Raw genomic sequence first — 24,690 nt, 5'->3', positions numbered from 1 at the left:
GAATTCTCAACCCCTGAAGACAGTGGAGCCTCAGTCATCAACTATTTTCAAGAGAGAGATTGATTGGTTTCTAGATATTGAAGATATCAAGGGATATGGGTTTAGTGTGGGGAGAATGATGCTGAGGTAGATGAACAAATTATCTCATTGAATAGTTTAAAAGGCTCGATGGGCCAAATGGCCGACTGCAGCTCCTATTTGTTATGGTCTCTGTGTCCAGGACAGGAAGCAGTGAGCATGGATCTGTCAATCAGCCTCAATCAGCACCTTCAGGAGAATTGGGAGGGTGAATATTAGATACAGCAGAGTGAGAATGGAGGGAGAGTGTGTGGGATGGAGATTCACAGCTTTTTGGGACTGAAATAGGAAAGAATGTTCCATGGAAACTAGAATTGTCTGTTCTGAATTTCTATCCTGTACTGACAGTGATGACTTATGTGAACTTGTTTTACAGGATATTGAAAGAGGAATCACAGGCCGAATCTCAAACGTCACATCTAGATCTGACAGAGTCATATTCCTTGGGACCTGAATATCATCGGCCTTTGAATCTAAAAGGAGAAATTGTTGTCCAGTCTGTTGATTTGAAAAGATTTCACGTGTCAGTGTGACTGGAAAAGCACCAACACACTGCCACACTCGAGTGAGAGTCTTCCAGTGCACTGACTAAAGAGCTTTAACCAGTTACACAGCCTGAATAAATATCACACCATTCACAGCAGGGAGAGACTGTACCCGTGTTCTGTGTGTGGACGAGGCTTCAACTGATTGTCCACCCAAGAGAGAGGCAAGGACACCTGCACCATGGAGAAACCATGGAAATGTGCAGACTGTGGGAAGAGATACAGATACCCATCAGAGCTGGAAGCTCATCGACGCAGCCACACTGGGGAGAGACCATTCATGTGCTCTCAGTGTGGGGAGGGATTCAGTCATTTATCAAGCCTGCGGACACACCAGCGAGTTCACACTGGGGAGAGGCCATTCATCTGCCCTCAGTGTGGGGAGGGATTCACTTGTTCATCCAATCTGCGGAGGCACCAGCGAGTTCACACTGGGGAGAGACCATTCACCTGCTCTCAGTGTGGGAAGGGATTCACTTGGTCATCCGACCTGCGGGCACATGAGCGCATTCATACAGGGGAGAGGCCATTCACCTGCCCTCAGTGTGGGAAGGGATTCACTCTGTCATCTGACCTGCAGAGACACCAGCGAGTTCACACTGGGGAGAGGCCATTCATCTGCTCTCAATGTGGGGAGGGATTCACTCAGTCATCCAGCCTGCACACACACCAGCGAGTTCACACTGGAGAGAGACCATTCACCTGCTCTGTGTGTGGGAAGGGATTCAGTCATTCATCCAACCTGCGGACACACCAGCGTATTCACACTGGGGAGAGGCCATTCATCTGCTCTCAGTGTGGGGAGGGATTCACTCGATTGTCCAGCCTGCAGACACACCAGCGAGTTCACACTGGGGAGAGACCATTCACCTGCTCTCTCTGTGGGAAGGGATTCAGTCATTCATCCAACCTGTGGACACACCAGCGAGTTCACACTGGGAGAAGCCATTCATTTGCTCTCAGTGTGGGAAGGGATTCTGTGATTCTACCAGCCTGCGGACACACCAGCGAGTTCACACTGGGGAGAGGCCGTTCACTTGCTCTCAGTGTGGGAAGGGATTCACTCGGTCCTCCAACCTGTTGAGACACCAGCGAGTTCACAAGTGATTCCAGGGGTTGAATTCTGCTGTTATTGTTTCTGCTCTCAATTACATCCAGGACGGCATTTTGTTCATTCTCACAGTTGGTCAATGGGGAGGGTCGGAGGGTTTCTTTCTGCTGGACTGGCCGGTCTCACCACTTTGCCTCCAGTGGGCTGATGCTCTGAGTCTTGTTGCGAATACCTGGTTTCAAATTTCGCAAGGATCACAGAGTAACAGGGTGTTAGGAAGTTAAGAGATCGTCACTATTTCTGTTTGAAACTCCCCCAGAAGCCCATCCAATTTCCTTTGTAATTGTTTATTGTCTCCACTTCCTCCACCCTCGTAGGCAGCGAGTTCCAGGTCATTCCTCACATCCCCCCCCCCCGCATCTCTGATCCAAAACCTTCAATCTGTGTCCCCCTCGTCCTTGTCCCTTCAGCTAATGGGAACAGCTTTTCTTTGTCCACCTTATCTAAACCTGTCAGAATCTTGTCCACCTCTATCAAATCTCCCCTCAACCTCCTTTGCTCCAAGAGGACCAACCCCAGCCTGACATCGACAATAAAGAACAAACTAACAGAATATGTTAATACCGGAAATCAAATGGGAATGTTTAATTTCTGTTTTAAAGATATTGTGAATATATTGTCCTGGACAATAAAGGAATTGGAATAACTCACCTTGGGAGTGGTTGAATGGAATATGTCAATCTGGTATCCACCTACAGTCCAGTGAAAGTCTGGAATGTGTAGCTGGAAATCCCTTCCTAACAGCACTGTGGGTGTACTTACACCTCAGGCATTGTAACAGTTCAGGAAGGCAGTGTTGGGGTTGACCATGGCCGAGGCAGCTACATACAGCCACATATTCTGTTATAATTGAAGGACTGCAGATTGAATGTGAGGCATTATGGGACTGGACTATCTTGACCATATTCCTGTGACTGCTCAGTTTCTGCAGTCACGGACCATTAAAGCTGCTCAGCAGGGCCCCAACAGAGGACCTGGTGAGAATATTTACTCAGAATGAGTTAGAATTAAACTGGGGCAGGATTGTGGCACAGTGGTTAGCACTGCTGCTTCACAGCACCAGGGACCCAAGTTCAATTCCCAGCTTGGGCCACTATCTGTGTGGAGTTTGCACATCCTCCCCGTGTCTGTGTAGGTTTCCTCCGGGTGCTCCGGTTTCCACCCACAGTCCAAAATGTGTGGGTTAGGTGGATTGGCTGTGCTAAATTGCCCCTTAGTGTCAGGGGGACTAGCTGGGGTAAATGCATGGGGTTATGGGGATAGGGTCGGTGGGATTGTGGTTGGTGCAGACTTGATGGGCCGAATGGCCTCCTTCTGCACTGTAGAGATTCTATGAGATTATTGCAGGACCGGCTGGTGTTCAGCAGCTGAGAAACCTGGAAACTGTCAAAAAAGGGGTCTGACTAATCAACAGACGGGGGTAGGTAGCTGACTAAGAAGTTAAGAAGCGTTCTCAGGCATGTTTAAATTATTTTATAAATTTGTGCTCAGAACTGTGAGGGACTTGTGACCTGATAGTCGGTGAAGTGATGGTATACTCCAAGTAGCACTGGACTGAAAAGCAGATCTCTGAGAGTAGATTCTAATGGTTATAATCTTACCCAAGCATGGCCAGTGAAAAGTCAGAGCTCCAGTGGGGACTGGACAGGTCTCTTACCTGCCATTTGGAAACTAAGAACAGGAAACTTATCGATAAAATGATTAGAGAATAGAGCCAATCTTTCGAGTCTGGATGACACTTCGTAAGAGCTCTTATAAAGGGACATCCAGACTCGAAACATTGGCTCTATTCTCTCTCCACAGATACTGTCAGACCTGCTGAGATTTTCCTGCATTTTCTGTTTTTGTTTCAGATTCCAGAATCCGCAGTATTTTACTTTTATGATAAAATGATTAGTTCTGATTGGAATCCCCACGATCCTCCCGCAAAACAGAGGGAGTGGTGGCAAAGGGAGAAAAAGGATAAGGATGATAAAGTCTGCGTTCTGATTCTCCGAGCCCATGTAGAATTAACAAAATGAGTGAATTAGTTTATAAAGAACAGAAGTTACCCATCCCTAACAAAAACTGATCAAATTAAAGTAAATAGATTGAGGAATATGACAAAAAAATTAATAGATGAAGTTCAAAATCATTTGTTTTGTTTTAAACTTGTGTAAAGTGATGTAATTGTGTGCCAAGTTTTTTCTGCTCACTCCCCACCCCTTTAGGTTCTGTAGAAAAGTTAACCCTTTCAGCAGACAGTTCATTTAGAACATAGAAAACTACAGCACAAACAGGCCCTTCGGCCTGTTTTTTAAATCGCCTGAAAACTCGTGTGTCTATTTTAATTCATAATTGAAGATTTATGGGAATTGGCTCAGATGGACTTTTGACATTTTTAAAGTATAAAAAAGTGGTCTTGAGAAGCCAATTTGGTAGAGAGAGGTGGAGAGAGAGATGTTTACAGAGAGGTGTGGAGAGCTGTTGGTTTTACAAGTTATCCACGTTTTTGGAGCGGTCACTTCATGTCCTGGTCTGAGGGATGGAGAGAAGTCTGTTCAATTGTTAAAGTTAAACTTTCTCTATTAACTGTTAATCGATACTTTGCCTTTTATCGTTCTGACTTGTTACGTTTTTAATGGTTAACAAACTTTCTGATTTCACCATTTAAAGTGTTCTTTCTTGCCATATGGTGAAGACACTGGAACCTGGTGTGATTTACGATGAGGGAGGTTATTGTAAACAAGAGAACCCCCATAAATCTTAGTTCAAATAAATCAAAGTTCTTACAAATGGAATGCTATCCTTTATTACGAGAGAAACTGACCACAGGAGTAAAGATGTTCTGCTTCAGTTATACAGGGCGTTGCTGAGACTGCATCTTGAATACTGGGTGCAGCTTAGTCTCCTATTTAAGAAATGATACAAATGCATTGAAAGTGGTTCAGAGCAGGTTTAATAGTTTGCTTCCCAATTCTTGACCCTCACAGTATAAAATTTGTCTGGTTTTCTTTGTTTTCAGCTCTGACAAAGGGTCATCCTGACTCCAAATGTTGTCTCCATTCTCTCTCTCTCTCTGCAGATGCTGTCAGACTTGCTGAGATTGTCCAGCATTTCCTGTTTCTGTTTCAGATTCCAACAACAGCAGAATTTTGCCTTCATACCAATTCTTGTTGGGTACGGGAATCAAAAGTATCGGGTGTAGAACAAGAATGTGGAACTCAACACAAACAGATCAGCCATGATGTAAATAAATGCTGGAGCCGACTCAAACGGCCAAATGGCCGACTTCTGCTCCGGTGTTGAATGTTGGTCACAAATTCCTGAGAATTGTGAAACAAGGCTGGAAGATTCGCCTTGCTTGTGTTAGTGGGAAAATGTCCAGGAGAACCATCACTGTGAAGGACAGTTCTGGGATTAAAGGTTGCCAAACTGGAAAAGGAAATAAACACTCGGGGAGTGAAGAATCACTTTGGACTGGTTTTTGGAAAATTTTGGAGACAGAGTAAAATATAATTGTTGAGTGGGATATTTGATTGTGTTAAGAATAAAAGGGCAAAGTTCAATTTTACAGAATAAGGGCAATGTTCCCTACAAAGAACGGTGTTTAGTCATTGTTGCTTCCAGTTTGTTGGAGTAAACATCAAAAAACTTGAAGTTTTGTCATGTGATTCTTTAATTTATTCACTGGGTTTAGAATTCATTTTTTAAATTATTGATTGTCACAGAAATTCTAACAGTTCATTTAAAGCCACAAGTTTTGATTTCCCATTTGAGCCTGGGGCACCTTTCTGTCTCTCTATTGCTCGTGTCAATGACAGCCAGGAGACGGAGCTGAGGGCTGAATTTAGCTGAGAATAATGGGGCCTGTGCCCCAGTTGGGAAACTGCCATGGGCGTCGCACTAATAGAGAGACAGGAAGGTGCTGGAGGACTGAGTGGGAAATGGGCCTCCAACCAATTGTTATATCAGTCACTCAGAGCTAAAGAGAAACCTGTCTCTTTAAATACAGATACAGGGAAGAGGCTGCACTGAAATCTGTCCCTTTTAACCTGCACAAAAGCAGGAGGCTGAGATTGACAGGCTGCAGGAGTCCATTCAGCCCATCGTGCCCCTGCTATCTCTTTGAAAGGACTCTCTGATTCATCCGACCACACTGATCTGTCCCCACATTCCTGCAAATTCTTCCCTTTCAAGTCTTTATCCTTTGGAAAGATTCTATTGAATCTGTTTTCAGGCAGATCAGAACAACTCGTTGTGTCAAAAAATAAAATAAAATCTCATCTCCCCCTCTGGCTCCTTTGCCAATTACCTTAGAGGGACTCACTTTCTGTTAAAGAGCCTGCCAACCCCTCTCACCCACTTTCCATAAAGTGCATCAATCTCATCAGGAAAAGTCCAGAAAAATCAAATATTTTTACTGATAAAAGTTTATTAATGAAACAGAACATGGTTAAAACAAACAGAAAAATGACTTGAGGATCAAAGACAACCAGAGTAAAGGGATGTTCACAATGTTCTGGACACAAATGGTTTCTCTTTAATTCATCTGCAGCCTGTTCCCTGCCCTCTTTGTGGTAAAGGCAGAATTCTCTGGATAGCAAATTTAAAAAGAATTTTACTGAATAAAGTTTTACTGAACAACTTTAGGACATTGACTTTTACAACTTCAAGCGGGTGATTGGTCCGTTGAAGCGTAACCCTCTCTGGCTGCTTCTTTGACAGGAATTCTTGTGGAATTCAGCCTCGGGAGTCTGGCTCCTTCTCTGACAGTAATTTCCTTGGAACTCAGCCTCGGGAGTTTTCAGAATTTGGCTCACAAGGAAGACCTTCAGAACCTCTACTTTTATCCACAAAGTGACGATGACCTCACGTCAGAGTTGGGCCTGTTGAATCATGACAATTGGTCAATTTGATCACAAGATTAATTTAACTGGATCCTCAATTACTGACACCACCTTCTCTCATTATCTTAGACAGGAAAACAATAGAACTGGTTCATACTATCCCTTTATCTGATTCTATACAATCCCTTATTCTCACAGTTTCAAATGTTGAGGCTAATCAGAGCTTGAAGGTCTCTCTCGCCAGGACATTTATCCTCATTGCACATTCTTTACATACACAGCAATTAATCTTTTACAGCAAATAAAACTCAATCTTTTACTATAACGACTGATTCATTGATTAACTATAACTCAATTAAGGCTCATAACTTTCTCATCTGTTAATGACTGGTCGCTATTAAATAGCTACCAGATGGGGCAGATGTTTGAGGGCAAATCAACATCTGGCGTGTGGGAGGCTTCCAAGTGTAAGTTGATAGGGATTCAGAACCGGCACATTCCTGTAAGGATGAAGGATAAGTATGGCAAGTTTTGGGAACCTTGGATAACGAGAGATATTGTGAACCGAGTCAAAGAGAAAAAGGAAGCATTTGTCAAAGCGAGGAGGCTGGGAACACATGAAGCAAGTGTGGAATACAAGGAAAGTAGAAAGAAACTTAAGCAAGGAGTAAGGAGGGCTAAAAGGGGTCACGAAAAAGCATTGGCCAGCAGGATTAAGTAAAATCCCAAGGCTTTTTATACATATATAAAGAGCAAGAGAGTAGCCAGGGAGAGGGTTGGCCCACTCAAGGACAAGGGAGGGAATCTATGCGTGGAGCCAGAGGAAATGGGCGAGGTATTAAATGAGTACTTTGTGTCAGTATTCACCAAAGAGGACTTGGTGGATGATGAGTCTGGGAAAGGTTGTGTAGATAGTTTGAGTCATGTTGAGATCAAAAAGGAGGAGGTATTGGGGTTCTTGAGAAACATTAAGGTAGACAAGTCCCCAGGGCCTGATGGGATATACCCCAGAATACTGAGAGAGGCAAGGGAGGAAATTGCTGGAGTCTTGAGAGAAATCTTTCTATCCTTACTGGCTACAGGGGAGGTCCCAGAGGATTGGAGAATAGCCAATGTTGTTTCTTTGTTTAAGAAGGGTAGCAAGAATAATCCAGGTAATTACAGGCCGGTGAGCCTTACATCAGTGATAGGGAAATTATTGGACAGGATTCTTCGAGACAGGATTTATTCCCACTTGGAAATAAATGGACGTATTAGTGAGAGGCAACGTGGTTTTGTGAAGGGGAGGTCGTGTCTCATGAACTTGGTCGAGTTTTTTGAGGAAGTGACGAAGATGATTGATGAGGGTAGGGCAGTGGATGTTGTCTACATGGGCTCCAGTAAGGCCTTTGACAAGGTCCCTCATGGTAGGCTGGTGCAGAAGAAGTCGCATGGGATCAGAGTTGAGCTGGCAAGGTGGATACAAAACTGACTCGGTGCGTTTCTGAATGGAGGGCTGTGACAACTGGCATTCCTCAGGGATCAGTGCTGGAACCTTTGCTGTTTGTAATATATATAAATGATTTGGAGGAAAATATAACTGGTTTGATTAGTAAGTTTGCGGATGACACAAAGGTTGGTGGATTTGCGGAAAGCGATGAGGACCATCAGAGGATACAGCAGGATATAGATCGGTTGGAGATTTGGGCGGAGAGATGGCAGATGGAGTTTAATCCGGACAAATGTGAGGTAATGCATTTTGGAAGGTCTAATACAGATAGGAAATATACAGTAAATGGCAGAACCCTTAAGAGTATTGATAGACAAAGGGATCTGGGTGTACATAAGAACATAAGAAGATAAGAAATAGGAGCAGGAGTAGGCCATCTAGTCCCTCGAGCCTGCCCCGCCATTCAATAAGATCATGGCTGATCTGAAGTGAATCAGTTCCACTTACCCGCCCGTTCCCCATAACCCTTAATTTCCTTACCGATCAGAAATCCATCTATCCGTGATTTAAACATATTCAGCGAGGTAGCCTCCACCACTTCAGTGGGCAGAGAATTCCAGAGATTCACCACCCTCTGAGAGAAGAAGTTCCTCCTCAACTCTGTCCTAAACTGACCCCCCTTTATTTTGAGGCTGTGCCCTCTTGTTCTGGTTTCCTTTCTAAGTGGAAAGAATCTCTCCACTTCTACCCTATCCAGCCCCTTCATTATCTTATATGCCTCTATAAGATCCCCCCTCAGCCTTCTAAACTCTAACGAGTACAAACCTAATCTGCTCAATCTCTCCTCATAATCTACACCCCTCATCTCCGGTATCAACTTGGTGAACCTTCTCTGCACTCCCTCCAAGGCCAATATATCCTTTCGCAAGTAAGGGGACCAAAACTGCACACAGTGTTCCAGCTGCGGCCTCACCAATGCCCTGTACAGATGCAGCAAGACATCTCTGCTTTTATATTCTATCCCCCCGCGATAAATGCCAACATCCCATTTGCCTTCTTGATCACCTGTTGGACCTGCAGACTGAGTTTTTGCGACTCCTGCACAAGGACTCCCAGGTCCCTTTGCACAGTAGCATGTTGTACAGTGTGAACTTGTTGGTGTCGCTGCAGATTGAATGAGCTTTTAAACCTCTTTGTGCAGTGAGAGCAGATGAACGGTCTCTCCTCAGTGTGACACCTGGTGGGACACTGGTTCTCCGGAGGTTTTGAAGCCAATGCTACAGTCAGAGCATTTAAAGGATCCCTCATTGGTGTGAGTGAGATTGTGACTCTGCAGGCTGAATAACTGAGTGAATCCCTTCCCACACAGAGCAGGTGAATGGCCGCTCCCCAGTGTGAATGTGTCGATGAGATTCCAGCCGTGATGGGACCCTGAATCGCCTCCCACAGTCCCCACATTTACACGGTTTCCCCCTGGTGCGGGTGTTCTTGTGACTCTCCAGGTTCAACAATGAGTTAACTCTCACACAGAACACGGGTACAGTCTCTCCCCGCTGTGAATGCTGCGATGTATTTTCAGGCTGTGTAACTGGTTAAATCTCTTTCCACACAGTACACTGGAACACTCTCACTCGGGTGTATCTGTGTTTCAGTGGTTTTTCAGTCACATTTATGTTAAAAAAGAATTCTGAAGCAAACAGAACAGAAAAAGATTTCTCTTTTAGATTCAAAGGCCAATGATATTCAGAACCTGAGCAAATGAATAAATCTGTCAGGTCTTGATGTGTTGTTTGATTTGAGATTTCTGCCTGTAAATCCTCACCTTCTGCAAATCTATCCTGCAAAAGGAGTTTATAAAATTCATCAGTGTCAGTACAGGATAGAAATTCAGAACAGACAATTCTAGTTTCTATGGAACATTCTTTCCGCTCTCATTCCCCAAACGCTGTAAATCTCCATCCCACACACTCTCCCTCCATTCTCACTCTGCTGTATCTAATATTCACCCTCCCAATTCTCCTGAAGGTGCTGATTGAGGCTGATTGACAAATCCATGCTCACTGCTTCCTGTCCTGGATGTGGAGATGTCGGCGTTGGACTGGGGTAGACACAGTAAGAAGTCTCACCACACCAGGTTAAAGTCCAACAGGTTTATCAGTAGCACGAGCTTTCGGAGCACTGCTCCTTCATCAGCTGTGTGCAGGATTTGGTTCACAAACAGGACATATATAGACACAAACTCCATTACAAGATAATGGTTGGAATGCGAGTCTTAGCAGGTAATCAAGTCTTTACAGGTACAATGCAAGTGGAGAGAAGGTTAAGCACAGGTTAAACTGTTGTGAATTGTCTCAAGCCAGGACAGTTAGTGAGATTTTGCAAGCCCAGGCAAGTTGTGGTGGTTACAGATAGTGTGACATGAACCCAAGATCCCGGTTGAGACCGTCCTCGTGTGTGCGGAACTTGGCTATCAGTTTCTGCTCAGCGATTCTGCACTGTCGTGAGTCTTGAAGGCCACCTTGGAGGACACTTACCCGAAGATCAAGGGCATTCAGCCTCTGATCTTCGGGTAAGTGTTCGCCAAGGCGGTTTATAGTTTAGTTTTGATTGTTTATTAATTAGTGTCACAAGGAGGCTTACATTAACACTGCAATGAAGTCACTGTGAAAATCATGAAAAAAGTGCAAAAAAACTGTGAAGTTACAGAGAGAGTCGGTATGGACTCGAGTTGTCCAATGGACTCCTTCTGTGCTGGAATGACTCTATAACTGGAAATATATAACGTAGCTACAGGACTATATTACAAGATTGGAATGATAAATGTAATTATTGCAGGACCAGGAATAAACCTGTCTGATATAACAACACTGGACATATCTCTGTCCTATATTAATTTACTGTCCCCTTAAATGTCAGCCATCTCCTGCCCTTTAAGTGATAACCACTGAGCCACCGTGCCACCCAGATGTACCTGAGCACCATTTTCCCCACAGTATCCCCTGGATCCCTTGATATCTTGAATATCTAGAAACATATCAAACCCTTACTTGAAAATTCTTGATGACTGAGCTTTACAGTCCTCTGAGGTAAAGAATTCCAAAGCTTCACCACATCCTTGAGTGAAGAAATCCCACCTCATCTTCGCTTTCTCTCCAAATAAATGTACTTTATTACAGGACTATAAATAAAATCTAATCTGTACAATAGAACAAAACTAGACATATCTCTGTCCTATATTAATTTGTTCCCTTAAATGTCAGCCATCTCCTGGGGAAACCAGCCCTTTAATTGTGAACATTAGGAAAGAGACCATCCTTTTAGCCAGACAAATAAATGTGTCAAGCTGAGGGAGCAAAGGATGTCACTGTCTTTAAGAGAGAGAGACCTGGGCCAACCTTTCCAGAGTCTGCAGCCTCCCTGGATTCACTTCCTTTCCCTTCAGTTGCTGCAAGTCCCCAATTTCCCCCAGAATGAGAAAAGAAATGGAAAGGGGGAGAAAAGAAAGTGTTTTACTCACAGATGTTGGTTTCTTTTTGTTTATTACAAATACGTTAATGCAAAACAGTTACAAATACACAAAGAACAAATGTGAAAAAATACATTACCAATGGCTAACGCCATCCATTTATCAGTTACTACCTTCCATTTCGGAAGGGTTCACTAACGGTCATAGTTTTCCAGGGCATTGCCCTCTCAATACACCTCCAATTACAAATCATAATCTACAAAGTGACAAACATTAGTACAACACAACAAGAATAAACATTGCAGCAAATCCGCCGCCCTCCAGGGCACCGTCCCCTGGATTTTTCCCCTGCCGGGGGATGCAACCCTCCAGAGGTACTCAGGTCCGGGGGTTCCACCTGACGGATGTTCGACTGGAGGCGGGGGGACAGGAAAACCACCCCGAACCTACTCAATCCGGACTGCCTTCCGGATTTTCGGCTGGGGCGGTGGGAAAAGCTCTCCGGGATACTCAATTCGGCCTGCCTTCCCAATTTTTCTCCCGGAGAACAAAACCCCCCCGGTGTTACCCCTCTGGGTGCCCCGGACACTTTCCCCAACTGGATGTCACACCCCCCGGGGGTCACTCTATCCGGTGGGGGGGATACCCCCCAGGCCACAAACAATGCAAAGATTTTCCGTTGGTTAGTACAAACACGATATTACAAAACAAATACAAATGAACAAAGAACAAATCTGAAAAATACATTACCGATGGCTAACACCATCCATTTATCAATTACTACCTTCCATTTCGGAAGGGTTCATCGTCAATTACAGTTTTCCAGGGCATTGCCCTCAAAATACACCTCCATTTACAAATCATAATCTACAAATCTACAAACATTAACACAACACTACAACTGTACACAACAAAAAATAAACACTGAAGCATAAGGGCACCGTCCCCTGGGTTTGTCCACCTGCCGGGGGATGCAACCCTCCAGTGGTACTCATATCCGGGGGTTACACCTTACGGATGTTCAGCCGGAGGGGGGAAATGGGGGAAACCACCCCGCCTCCTCAATCCGGAATCCCTTCCGGAATTTCAGCCGGGGCGGTGGGAGAGTCTCTCCAGGGTACTCAATTCGGGCCTGCCTTCCCAAGTGGATGTCACACCCCCCGGGGGTGACTTTATCCAGGGGGGGATGCCCCCCAGGCCACAAATAACGCAAGAAAATAGACGGGGGCCGGAACAAACCACCAACTATCATAACAGGAAAACCACATATTACAATAACAAACAATCCATGAACAACCATACAATTGTGAAACATTTCGGAGGCATCCATTTATCAGTTACTATCTTCTATTTCGGAAGGGTTCACTAACGGTCATAGTTTTCCAGGGCATTGCCCTCTCAATACACCTCCAATTACAAATCATAATCTACAAAGTGACAAACATTAGTACAACACAACAAGAATAAACATTGCAGCATATCCGCCGCCCTCCAGGGCACCGCCTCCCGGGTTTTTCCCCTGCCGGGGGATGCAACCCTCCAGAGGTACTCAGGTCCGGGGGTTCCACCTGACGGATGTTCGACTGGAGGCGGGGGGACAGGAAAACCACCCCGAACCTACTCAATCCGGACTGCCTTCCGGATTTTCGGCTGGGGCGGTGGGAAAGGCTCTCCGGGATACTCAATTCGGCCTGCCTTCCCAAATTTTCTCCCGGAGAACAAAACCCCCCCGGTGTTACCCCTCTGGGTGCCCCGGACACTTTCCCCAACTGGATGTCACACCCCCCGGGGGTCACTCTATCCAGGGGAGGGGAGGGGGGGGGGGGGATACCCCCCAGGTCACAAACAACGCAAAGATTTTCCGTTGGTTAGTACAAACACGATACTACAAAACAATTACAAATGAACAAAGAACAGATATGAAAAATACATTACCAATGGCTAACACCATCCATTTATCAATTACTACCTTCCATTTCGGAAGGGTTCATCATCAATTACAGTTTTCCAGGGCATTGCCCTCAAAATACACCTCCATTTACAAATCATAATCTACAAACATTAACACAACACTACAACTGTACACAACAAAAAATAAACACTGAAGCATAAGGGCACCGTCCCCTGGGTTTGTCCACCTGCCGGGGGATGCAACCCTCCAGTGGTACTCATATCCGGGGGTTACACCTTACGGATGTTCAGCCGGAGGGGGGAAATGGGGGAAACCACCCCGCCTACTCAATCCGGACTGCCTTCCGGAATTTCAGCCGGGGCGGTGGGAAAGTCTCTCCAGGGTACTCAGTTCGGGCCTGCCTTCCCAATTTTTCTCCCGGAGAATAAAAATCCCTCTGGTGTTACTATGTCCGGGGCTTCACCACCCAGAACTTTCCCCAAGTGGATGTCACACCCCCCGGGGGTGACTTTATCCAGGGGGGGATGCCCCCCAGGCCACAAATAACGCAAGAAAAATAGACGGGGGCCGGAACAAACCACCAACTATCATAACAGGAAAACCACATATTACAATAACAAACAATCCATGAACAACCATACAATTGTGAAACATTTCGGAGGCATCGCCTTCCAGAGCTTCGCCCATCAACATTCCACCGTCCGAAGTCGACAACGCTCAACTACAGTCCTCCAAAGTCCACCACTCCGGGCCAGAACTTCCAAAATCACACCCACTGGGGCTGCACCGTCTGGGGTCACACCTTCCGCGGCTGAACCTTCCGAAACAATAGTTCCCAAATGGCTCCTCCCTGGCTTGGGCCCTCCGAGACTGCATCCACCCGGGCCACGCCTTTCAAGGCACAGAAATCCCAGCGAGAGCAGCATTCAACAAGCCCCAGCCGAAACAAAAAGTTCTTGCACAAGTCACGAACCCAAGCACTTGAAACAGAAACTTCACGCCGACCAAGGCGTTCCTCCCAGCGGCCACATTTCCAAAAGCTCACCGCAAGGCGCGCATTAAGCCCGCCTTGAACTCCTTATCCTCTGCCCGCCCCCTGCCTGGAGCACACTATACTGGCCAACACGCAAAGCGAACGGCCAATATGGTGGACTGGCTGGACAATCCAATCTTTCCCACTCACAGATGTTGGAGAGAGGAGGAAGTTTCAGTCTGTCTGAAGCTCAATCTTCATTCACACAAAGCCAGCGCTCTGATCAGCTGGAGAACCAGAGTCCTTCCGGTCCTCCAACTCTTCCCATTGGTCAACACCTCAGAAGGTCAGGGGGTGGGATCTGCCCTGCAATTCACAGCTTCCTTCTCCCTTGGACATGCGCAGTCCCCGGCCGGGGGGAGGGGGAGATCACCGAGCAGCTTCTCGCTCTGACCGGAGCCGTCAGCCGGTTGCCTGGAAACCTTGGCTCGATGTGGTGCAGGGGGAGGGGAACAATAGGTGGGGGCGGGGCTCCCGGGTCCGCGCGCCCGGGCCTGCGCACTGGAACCCGGAGACGTCACCGCGGCGCAGAGAGATTCCTATTGGCTGATTCAAGGATGGCTCCACTGTGACATCACAAAGGGGAAGTTGGCCAATGATGATGACATTTAAACAATGCCTGAGATCACTTCACTTCTTGGTCAGACCCCCTTTTCAGTCCAGTGCTACTTGGAATTTACCGTCAATTCAACAACTATTGGGTTACAAGTCCCTCACAGGTCTGATCACAAATTTATGATAAAATAATTTAAACAATGCATGAGAACGCTTCTTAACTAACTACCGACCACTGTTTGTTGATTGGTCAGACCCCCTTTTTACAGATTCAGGAATCTCAGCCACTGAACACCAGCTGGTCCTGGAATAAGTTTAATTCTAACTCATTCTGAGTAAATATTCTCACCAGGTCCTCTTTCAGAGCCCTGCTAAGCAGTTTTAATGGTTCATGATTGCAGAAACTGAGCAGTCACAGGAATGTGGTCAAGATAGTCTAGTCCCATAATGCCTCACATTTAATCTGCAGTCCTTCAGTTACAACAGAATATGTGGCTGTATGTAGCTGCTTCGGCCACGATCAGCGCCAACACTGCCTTCCTGAACTGTTACAATGCCTGAGGTGTAAGTACACCCACAGTGCTGTTAGGGAGGGATTTCCAGCTACACATTCCACACTTCTTCTAGACTGTGGGTGGATACGAGATTGGTACATTTCATTCAACTGCACCCAAGCTGAGTTATTCAAATCCCTTTATTGTACGGGACAATATATTCATGATTTCTTTAAAACAGAAATTTAACATTCCCATTTGATTTCAGGTATTTCTGTTTGTTTGTCCTTTATTGTCAATGTCAGGCTGGGGTTGTTCCTCTTGGAGAAAATGAGGTTGAGGGGAGATTTGATAGAGGTGGACAAGATTCTGACAGGTTTAGATAAGCTGGACAAAAAAAAGCTGTTCCCATTAGCTGACGGGACAAGGACGAGGGGGTCACAGATTTATGGTTTTGGATCAGAGATGCAGGGGGGGATGTGAGGAAGAATATTTTGATGCAGCGAATGGTAATGACCTGGAACTCGCTGCCTACGAGGGTGGAGGAAGTGGAGACAAAAAACAATTACAAAGGAAATTGGATGGGCATTTGGGGGGTTTCAAACAGAAATCCTTACTAATTATCTTTGAACTTCCTCACACCCTGTCACTCTGTGATCCTTGTGAAATTTGAAACCAGGTATTTGCAACAAGATTCATAGAGCATCATCCCACTGGAGGCAAAGTCATGAGACCGGCCAGTCCAGCAGAAAGAAACCCTCCGACCCTCCCCATTGACCAACTGTGAGAATGAACAAAATGCAGTCCTGGATGTAATTGAGAGCAGAAACAATAACAGCAGAATCCAACCCCTGGAATCACTCATGAACTCGCTGGTGTTTCAGCAGCTGGGATGAAACTCTGAATCCCTTCCCACACTGAGAGCAGGTGAACGGTCTCTCCCCAGTGTGAACTCGCTGGTGTGTCTGCAGGTTGGATAACTGACTGAATCCCTTCTCACACTGAGAGCAGGTGAACGGCCTCTCTCCAGTGTGAACTCGCTGGTGTATCCACAGGGTGGATAATCGACTGAACCCCTTCCCGCACTGAGAGCAGGTGAATGGTCTCTCCCCAGTGTGAACTCGCTGGTGTATCCGCAGGTTGGATAACTGACTGAATCCCTTCTCACACTGAGAGCAGGTGAACAGTCTGGTGAACAGTCTCTCCCCAGTGTGAACTCGCTGGTGTCTCCGCAGGGTGAATAAATCAGTGAATCCCTTCCCACACTGAGAGCAGGTGAATGGTCTCTCCCCAGTGTGAACTTGCTGGTGTCTCTGCAGGTGGGATGATTGACTGAACCCTTTCCCACACTGAGAGCAGGTGAACGGCCTCTCCCCAGTGTGAACTCGCTGGTGTTTCCGCAGGGTGGAAATATCAGTGAACCCCTTCTCACACTGAGAGCAGGTGAACGGTCTCTTCCCAGTGTGAACTCGCTGGTGTCTCTGCAGGTTGGATTCCCGAGTGAATCCCTTCCCACACTGAGAGCAGGTGAATGGTCTCTCCCCAGTGTGGCTGCGCCGATGAGCTTCCAGCAGAGATGGGACTCTGTATCTCTTCCCACAGTCCGCACATTTCCATGGTTTCTCCATGGTGCAGGTGTCCTTGCCTCTCTCTTCAGTTGAAGACTGTTCTGTCAGATCTAGATGTGACGTTTGAGATTTCAGCCTGTGATTCCTCTTTCAGTATCCTGTAAAACAAGTTTACAGAGGTCATCAGTGTCAGTACAGGATAGAAATTCAGAACAGACAATTCTAGTTTCTATGGAACATTCTTTCCTCTCTCCAGACACGAAACATTGGCTCTTTTCTCTCTCTATCTGCTGGATAGCATGGGAAATGATGCTGCGGTAGATCAGCCAATTCTCAATGAATGGTTGAGGCAGTTCGATGGGCTGAATGACCAACTGCAGCTCCTGTTTCTTATGATTTGTGTGTGGTGGACAGGAAGCAGTGAGCATGGATCTGTCAATCAGCCTCAATCAGCACCTTCAGGAGAATTGGGAGGGTGAATATTAGATACAGCAGAGTGAGAATGGAGGGAGAGTGTGTGGGATGGAGATTTACAGCTTTCGGGGAATGAGAGAGGAAAGAACATAAGAACATAAGAAATAGGAACAGGAGTAGGCCATCTAGCCCCTCGAGCCTGCCCCGCCATTCAATAAGATCATGGCTGATCTGAAGTGGATCAGTTCCACTTACCCGCCTGATCCCTATAACCCCTAATTCCCTTACCGATCAGGAATCCATCTATCCGTGATTTAAACATATTCAACGAGGTAGCCTCCACCACTTCAGTGGGCAGAGAATGCCAGAGATTCACCACCCTCTGAGAGAAGAAGTTCCTCCTCAACTCTGTCCTGAACTGACCCCCCTTTATTTTGAGGCTGTGCCCTCTAGTTCTAGTTTCCTTTCTAAGTGGAAAGAATCTCTCCACCTCTACCCTAACCAGCCCCTTCATTATCTTATAGGTCTTTATAAGATCCCCCCTCAGCCTTCTAAATTCCAATGAATACAAACCCAATCTGCTCATTCTCTCCTCATAATCAACACCCCTCATCTCTGGAATCAACCTGGTGAACCTTCTCTGCACTCCCTCCAAGGCCAATATATCCTTCCGCAAATAAGGGGACCAATACTGCACACAGTATTCCAGCTGCGGCCTCACCAATGCCCTGTACAGATGCAGCAAGACATCTCTGGGCGGCACGGTAGCACAGTGGTTAGCACTGCTGCTTCACAGCTCCAGGGACCTGGGTTCGATTCCCGGCTTGGGTCACTGTCTGTGTGGAGTTTGCACATTCTCCTCGTGTCTGCGTGGGTTTTCTCCGGGTGCTCCGGTTTCCTCCCACAGTCCAAAGATGTGCGGGTTAGGTTGATTGGCCATGCTAAAATTGCCCCTTAGTGTCCTGGGATGCGTAGATTAGAGGGATTAGCGGGTAAAATATGTAGGGATATGGGGGTAGGGCCTGGGTGGGATTGTGGTCGGTGCAGACTCGATGGGCCGAATGGCCTCTTTCTGTACTGTAGGGTTTCTATAATTTCTATGATCTCTGCTTTTATATTCTATCCCTCTTGCGATATAGGCCAACATCCCATTTGCCTTCTTGATCACCTGTGCACCTGCAGACTGGGTTTTTGCGTCTCATGCACAAGGACCCCCAGGTCCCTTTGCACAGCAGCATGTTGTAATTTCTTTCCATTTAGATAATAATCCAATTTGCTATTATTTCTTACAAAGTGAATAACCTCACATTTGTCAACGTTATACTCCATCTGCCAGATCCTCGCCCACTCACTCAGCCTGTCCAAATCTCTCTGCAGACCTTCTACGCCCTCCACACGATTCACTTTTCCACTTATCTTTGTGTCGTCTGCAAACTTTGTTACCCTACACTCAGTCCCCTCCTCCAGATCATGTATATAAATGGTAAATAGTTGAGGCCCGAGTACCGATCCCTGCGGCACGCCACTAGTTACCATTAGAATTAGAATGTTCATTCGAATCACAGAATTCCTACATCTTATCAACCGTCCCTGAGCCTTCACAATGAATCTCTCTTCTCAAGACACTCTTATCTCTGACTTGTCTGTGCTGCTGGCAGTCTCACAAAGCAGCTGCCTGTGTGTTGATACAAGGAACCCTGCTCGGCAAGTTTAATGCTCCATGACTGTGTCTTTAATGACTGAATAACTATAGGAATATGGTCAAGTCAGCTAAACCACATGATGCTTTATATTTCGGTTAGTAACTGTTGATTTTGTTAACATAGCACGTCAGAGGATGACCTGGGTCCTGCCCCCTCGTCCCACCCACTCCCCCCACTGATCAAAGGATGACCTGGGTCCTGCCCCCTCCACCCACCCACTCCCCCCACTGATCAGAGGATGACCTGGGTCCCACCCCCTCCTCCCACCCACTCCCCCCACCGATCAGAGGATGACCTGGGTCCCGCCCCCTCCTCCACCAGCCCCCCCGATCAGAGGATGACCTGGGTCCCGCCCCCTCCTCCCACCCACTCCTCCCACCGATCAGAGGATGACCTGGGTCCCGCCCCCTCCTCCCACCAGCCCCCCCGATCAGAGGATGACCTGGGTTATTTTTCTGTAACATCAGAACCACTTGCGGGACAGCTGCACAGGGTTTCTCCTTGTGCACAAGTCATTAAAGGCCCCACATTGGATTGTGCGCGGTGTCCAGTGCTGTTTGTACTCAAGTCGACTAAGAGTGCCTAAAGTTGCTGGTACCCAGGATCTCTGACAACTCTCCCTAACCGGACCTTGATTATCCAAAGGTTGATCAGAATCCTCTCCAGTAACTTACCCGCCACTGTTGTCAGGTTCACCGGCCTGTAATTACCAGGCTTCTCTTTGCAACCCTTCTTAAACAGCGGAACAACATGAGCCACACTCTGGTCTTCCAGAACTTCCAGAACTAGTCATCGCGGAAGAGACTGATTCCTATTGGCTGATTCAGGCAGGGCTCCGTTGTGATGTCACAATGCGGAAGTTGTCCAATGAGCTTCAGAGTGAAACTTCCTCCTCTGGGCAACATAAGAACATAAGAAATAGGAGCAGGAGTAGGCCATCTGGCCCTTCGAGCCTGCCCCGCCATTCAACAAGATCATGGCTGATCTGAAGCGAATCAGTTCCACTTACCCGCCTGCTCCCCATATCCCCTAATTCCCTTATCGATCAGAACATCTGGGAGGAAATCAATGTTTCCCCCTTTCCATTTCTTTTCTCATTCTGGGGGAAATTGGGGACTTGCAGCAACTGAAGGGAATGAAGTGAATCCGGTCTGTACATTCCACACATTGTTACTCCAGTAATGTAGACATTTATCTGTCTGGCAGCCTGCATGGAAATTTTCAGCTCTCTCTGTGCCCAGGACAGGAAGCAGTGAGCGTGGATCTATCAATCAGCCTCAATCAGCACCTTCAGGAGAATTGGGAGGGTGAATATTAGATACAGCAGAGTGAGAATGGAGGGAGAGTGTGTGGGATGGAGATTCACAGCTTTTGGGGAATGAGAGAGGAAAGAATGTTCCAGAGAAACTAGAACTGTCTGTTCTGAATTTCTATCCTGTGCTGACATTGATGAATTTTGTAAATTCCTTTTGCAGGATATCAGAAGGTGAAGATTTAAAGACGATGATCAAACCAAACTTCACATCAAAATCTAACATAGTCACTCAGTTCATTGGGACCTGAATATCATCGACCTTTGAACCTAGAATGGAAATGTTTCTCTGCTCTGTCTGCTTCAGGAGATTTTAAACATCAGTGTGACTGGAAAAGCACCGAGACACACACACACTGAAACATGCACACACCTGAGTGACTGTGGAAAGAACTTTAACCAGTTAAACAGCCTGAAAATACATTGCAGCAGAGAGACCGCACCCATGTTATGTTGTAACTGAACTGATTGTCAAGCCTGGAGAGTCACAAGGACACCCGCACCATGGAGAAATTGTGTAAATGTGGGGACTGTGGGAAAGGATTCAGGTTCCCATCTGCACTGGAAACTCATCGGCGCAGTCACACTGGGGAGAGACATTCACCTGCTCTGTGTGTGGGAAGGGATACAGTCAGTTATCCCATTTACAAACACACCAGGGAGTTCACACTGGGGAGAGGCCGTTCACCTGCTCTGACTGTGGGAAAGGATTCTCTCGGTTGAACAATCTGTTGACACACCAACGGGTTCACACCAGAGAGAGACCGTACACCTGCTCTGTGTGTGGGAAGGGATTCACTCAGTTGCCCAACCTGTTGAGCCACAAGGTCACTCACACCCAAGACAGACCCTTTAAATGCTCTGACTGTGAGAGTGGCTTCAAAAGCTCTCGGGAACTGATGGTCCACCAGCGCATTCACACTGACGAGAGACCGTTTAGCTGCTCTCACTGCTCAAAGAGGTTTAGGAGGTCATCCACACGGCGGACACACCAGCGAGTTCACACCAGGGAGAGACCATTCACCTGCTCTGTGTGTGGGAAGGGATTCAATCGGTCATCCAACCTCCAGAGACACCAACAACTTCACAAGCGATTACAGGGGTTGGATTCTTTCTCTCTCAATCTTTCTCTCTCTCTCAATCTTTCTCTTTCCCCTCCCTTCTCTTTCCCCCCCTGCTCCTCCCCTCCCCTCTCTTTCCCCCCCTGCTCCTCCCCCCCCCTCCCCCCCGCAGGGTGAATGAATCTCTGAATCCCTTCCCACACTGTGAGCAGGTGACTAGCCTCTCCGCAGTGTGAATTCACTGGTGTCTCAGCAGATTCGATGAATGATTGAATCCCTTCCCACAAGTGCAGCATATGAACGGTCTCTCCCCGATGTGACTGCGTCGATGAGATTCCACCTCAGATGGGGCTCTGAATCCCTTCCCACAGTCTCCATATTTCCATGGTTTCTCCATGGTGTCTGAGTCCTTGTGTCTCTCCACAATCAGTGCACTGGAACACTCTGATACGGGTGTGAGAATCTCAGTGCTTTTCCACTCACACTGATGTTAAAAAGGTTGATGATTTTCACGTCCTTATGAATCAAGTGACTCTTTTGAGATTTCCATTTTCCAAACCTCTCCTTCCAATATCCACTGAAAGGAGTTTACAAAAATCATCACTGTCAGCACATGATAGAAATTCAAAACAGACAATTGTAGTTTCTATGGAACATTCTTTAAATCTCCACCCACGCCCCTCACACATACACTCTCCCTCTCATTCCATTTAGCATTCTGCAGCATGGTGACACAGTGGTTAGCACTGCTGCCTCACAGTGCCAGGGACCCGGGTTGGATTCCCGGCTTGGGTCACTGTCTGTGTGGAGTTTGCACATTCTCCCCGTGTCTGCATGAGTTTCCTCCCACATTCTGAAAGACGTGCTGGTTCGGTGCATTGACCCGAACAGGTGCCGGAGTGTGACAACTAGGGGAATTTCACACTAACTTCATTGCAGTGTTAATATAAGCCTTACTTGTGACTATTAAATAAACTTTAAACTTTAATATACACTACCCAATTCTCCTGAAGGTGCTAATTAATGCTGATCGACACTCACCATTTCATGTTCCTGACAGATCGTAAGAAATAGTTAGAAATTCAGACCACCAAGCTGCTCGATTGAATTCTTTTTATTCATTTATGGGACATGGATGTTGCTGGCTGGTCAGCATTTATTACCCATCCCTAATTGCCATTGGAGGGCAGTTGAGAGTCAACCACATTGTTGTGGCTTTGGAGTCACATGTTGGCCAGACCAGTGTGAGGTATTGCACTTTGGAAGGACAAACCAAGGTAGAACATACAAGGTAAATGGTCGGCACTGAAGAGTGCAGTAGAACAGAGGGATCTGGGAATACAGATACATAATTTTCTAAAAGTGGCATCACAGGTAGATAGGGTCATAAAGAGTGCTTTTGGTACATTGGCCTTTATAAATCAAAGTATCGAGTATGAGAGTTGGAGTGTTATGGTGAGGTTGTATAAGACATTGGTGAGGCCGGATTTAGAGTATTGTGTGCAGTTTTGGTCACCTAATTACAGGAAGGATATTAATAAGGTTGCAAGAGTGCAGAGAAGGTTTACAAGGATGTTGCCGGGACTTGAGAAACTGAGTTACAGAGAAAAGTTGAATAGGTTAGGACTTTATTCCCTGGAGCGTAGAAGAATGAGGGGAGATTTGATAGAGGTGTATAAGATTTTGATGGGTATAGGTAGGGTGAATGCAAGCAGGCTTTTTCCACTGAGGCCAGGGGAGAAAAAAACCAGAGGGCATGGGTTAAGGGTGAAAGGAGAAAAGTTTAAAGGGAATATTAGGGGGGGGGCTTCTTCACGCAGAGAGTGATGGGAGTCTGGAATGAGCTGCCGGATTAAGTGGTAAATGCTTTTAACATTTAAGAAAAACTTGGACGGGTTCATGGATGAGAAGGGTGTGGAGGGATATGGTCCAAGTGCAGGTCAGTGGGACGAGGCAAAAAAATGGTTCAGCACAGCCAAGAAGGGCCAAAAGGCCTGTTTCTGTGCTTTAATGTTCTATGGTTCTATGGTCTGAAAACATGTACCAAACGACTCAAGAACAACTTCTTCCGACTGTCATGTTTGAATGGTCCTATCATATATTAAGCTGATCTTTCTCTTCACCCTACCTGTACCTGCACCCTATCCTTTCCTTCTCCCCATGTACTCCATGAAAGGTATGCTTTGTCCTAACTGTATGCTAACTGTCCTGACTGGAGATAATACACATTTCTTTAACCTGTGCTTAACCCTTTCTCCACTCACATTGTCTGTACCTTTAAAGACTTGTTTACCTGTAAAGACTCGTATTCCAACCATTATTTTGTAAATTGAGTTTGTGTCTTTATATGCCCTGTTTGTGAACAGAACTCCCACTTACCTGATGAAGGAGCAGTGCTCCGAAACCTAGTGGCTTATGCTACCAAATAAACCTGGTGTTGTGAGACTTCTTACTGCGTTTACCCCAATCCAACACTGGCATCTCCACATTTTGGAAATATATCGCCGTTCCTTCGCAGTCGCTGGGTCAAAATCCTGGAATTCTCTCCCTACCAGCAGGGTGGATGTACCTGCACAACATGGACTGCAGTGGGTTCAGGTCCCATACATCACAAAGGTAGACACTCCTGCGCCCCCTACAAACATGGCAATCGCACCTGCACCCTGCTGCACATTGCCCCTCACAAAGATGCCGGCCGCACATGCGCACTGATAGACATTGCTAACGACAGATTGACGGCCGTCAGCCCAGGCCCAACACGACAAGTTGCGCCTCCAATTTGGTACCAACAGGGCGCCCGGGAAGATATTTTCCCGAAGTTTGAGTTTGAACAACATGTTTACGAAGCCTCTCCACCCGCCACATTCATCGCTCTCCGCGCGCCGCCCTTTACCTTGAACTGATCTCGGATTCGAGTTAAAACCGTCCGTCCGCCGCCATTACCCACACTGCGCATGCTTCAGACCCCTCCCCCTATTCACGCTGGTTGGAGGACCTCCCGCTCGGTCCTCCAGCCCCGCCCCCTTTGTCTATTGGTCCGGAGCTGCCGTCAATCAGTCCTCGGGCATTGTGACGTTGGGCATGCGCAGTGCGGCTTATGTCCAGGGACAGGCGCTTGTTTGTCTGATCTTCAGGCGGGAAGGAGGCGGATAAGCGGAGGCAGCGTTTGGGGCAGTGGGT

General features: G+C 46.7%; 2 protein-coding genes across 2 annotated transcripts; one reads left to right on the top strand and one right to left on the bottom strand.

Annotated features, from left to right (window-relative positions):
- Positions 1-768: 768 nt before the first annotated feature.
- Positions 769-24,413, top strand: LOC144484870 (uncharacterized; the record flags this gene model as incomplete). Its single annotated transcript, XM_078203231.1, has 4 exons — positions 769-1,535; positions 1,616-1,718; positions 21,109-21,228; positions 24,303-24,413. Coding segments are annotated over 4 exons (1,101 nt in total), but the record flags the coding sequence as incomplete, so codon positions are not given.
- On the bottom strand, positions 15,636-24,455 carry LOC144484891 (uncharacterized). The gene is made up of 2 exons (XM_078203258.1): positions 24,404-24,455; positions 15,636-17,178 (listed from the first exon to the last, which is right to left on the bottom strand). Exon 2 carries the CDS (start codon positions 17,078-17,080, stop codon positions 16,310-16,312), a length of 771 nt encoding a protein of 256 aa, XP_078059384.1. The 5' UTR covers positions 17,081-17,178; positions 24,404-24,455; the 3' UTR covers positions 15,636-16,309.
- Positions 24,456-24,690: the final 235 nt, after the last annotated feature.

Source organism: Mustelus asterias, unplaced genomic scaffold (assembly GCF_964213995.1).
Source record: "Mustelus asterias unplaced genomic scaffold, sMusAst1.hap1.1 HAP1_SCAFFOLD_130, whole genome shotgun sequence".
NCBI classification, from domain to species: domain Eukaryota; kingdom Metazoa; phylum Chordata; class Chondrichthyes; order Carcharhiniformes; family Triakidae; genus Mustelus; species Mustelus asterias.
The sequence above is the reverse complement of the archived record's forward strand: the minus strand, read 5'-3'. Positions and strand labels throughout refer to the sequence as shown.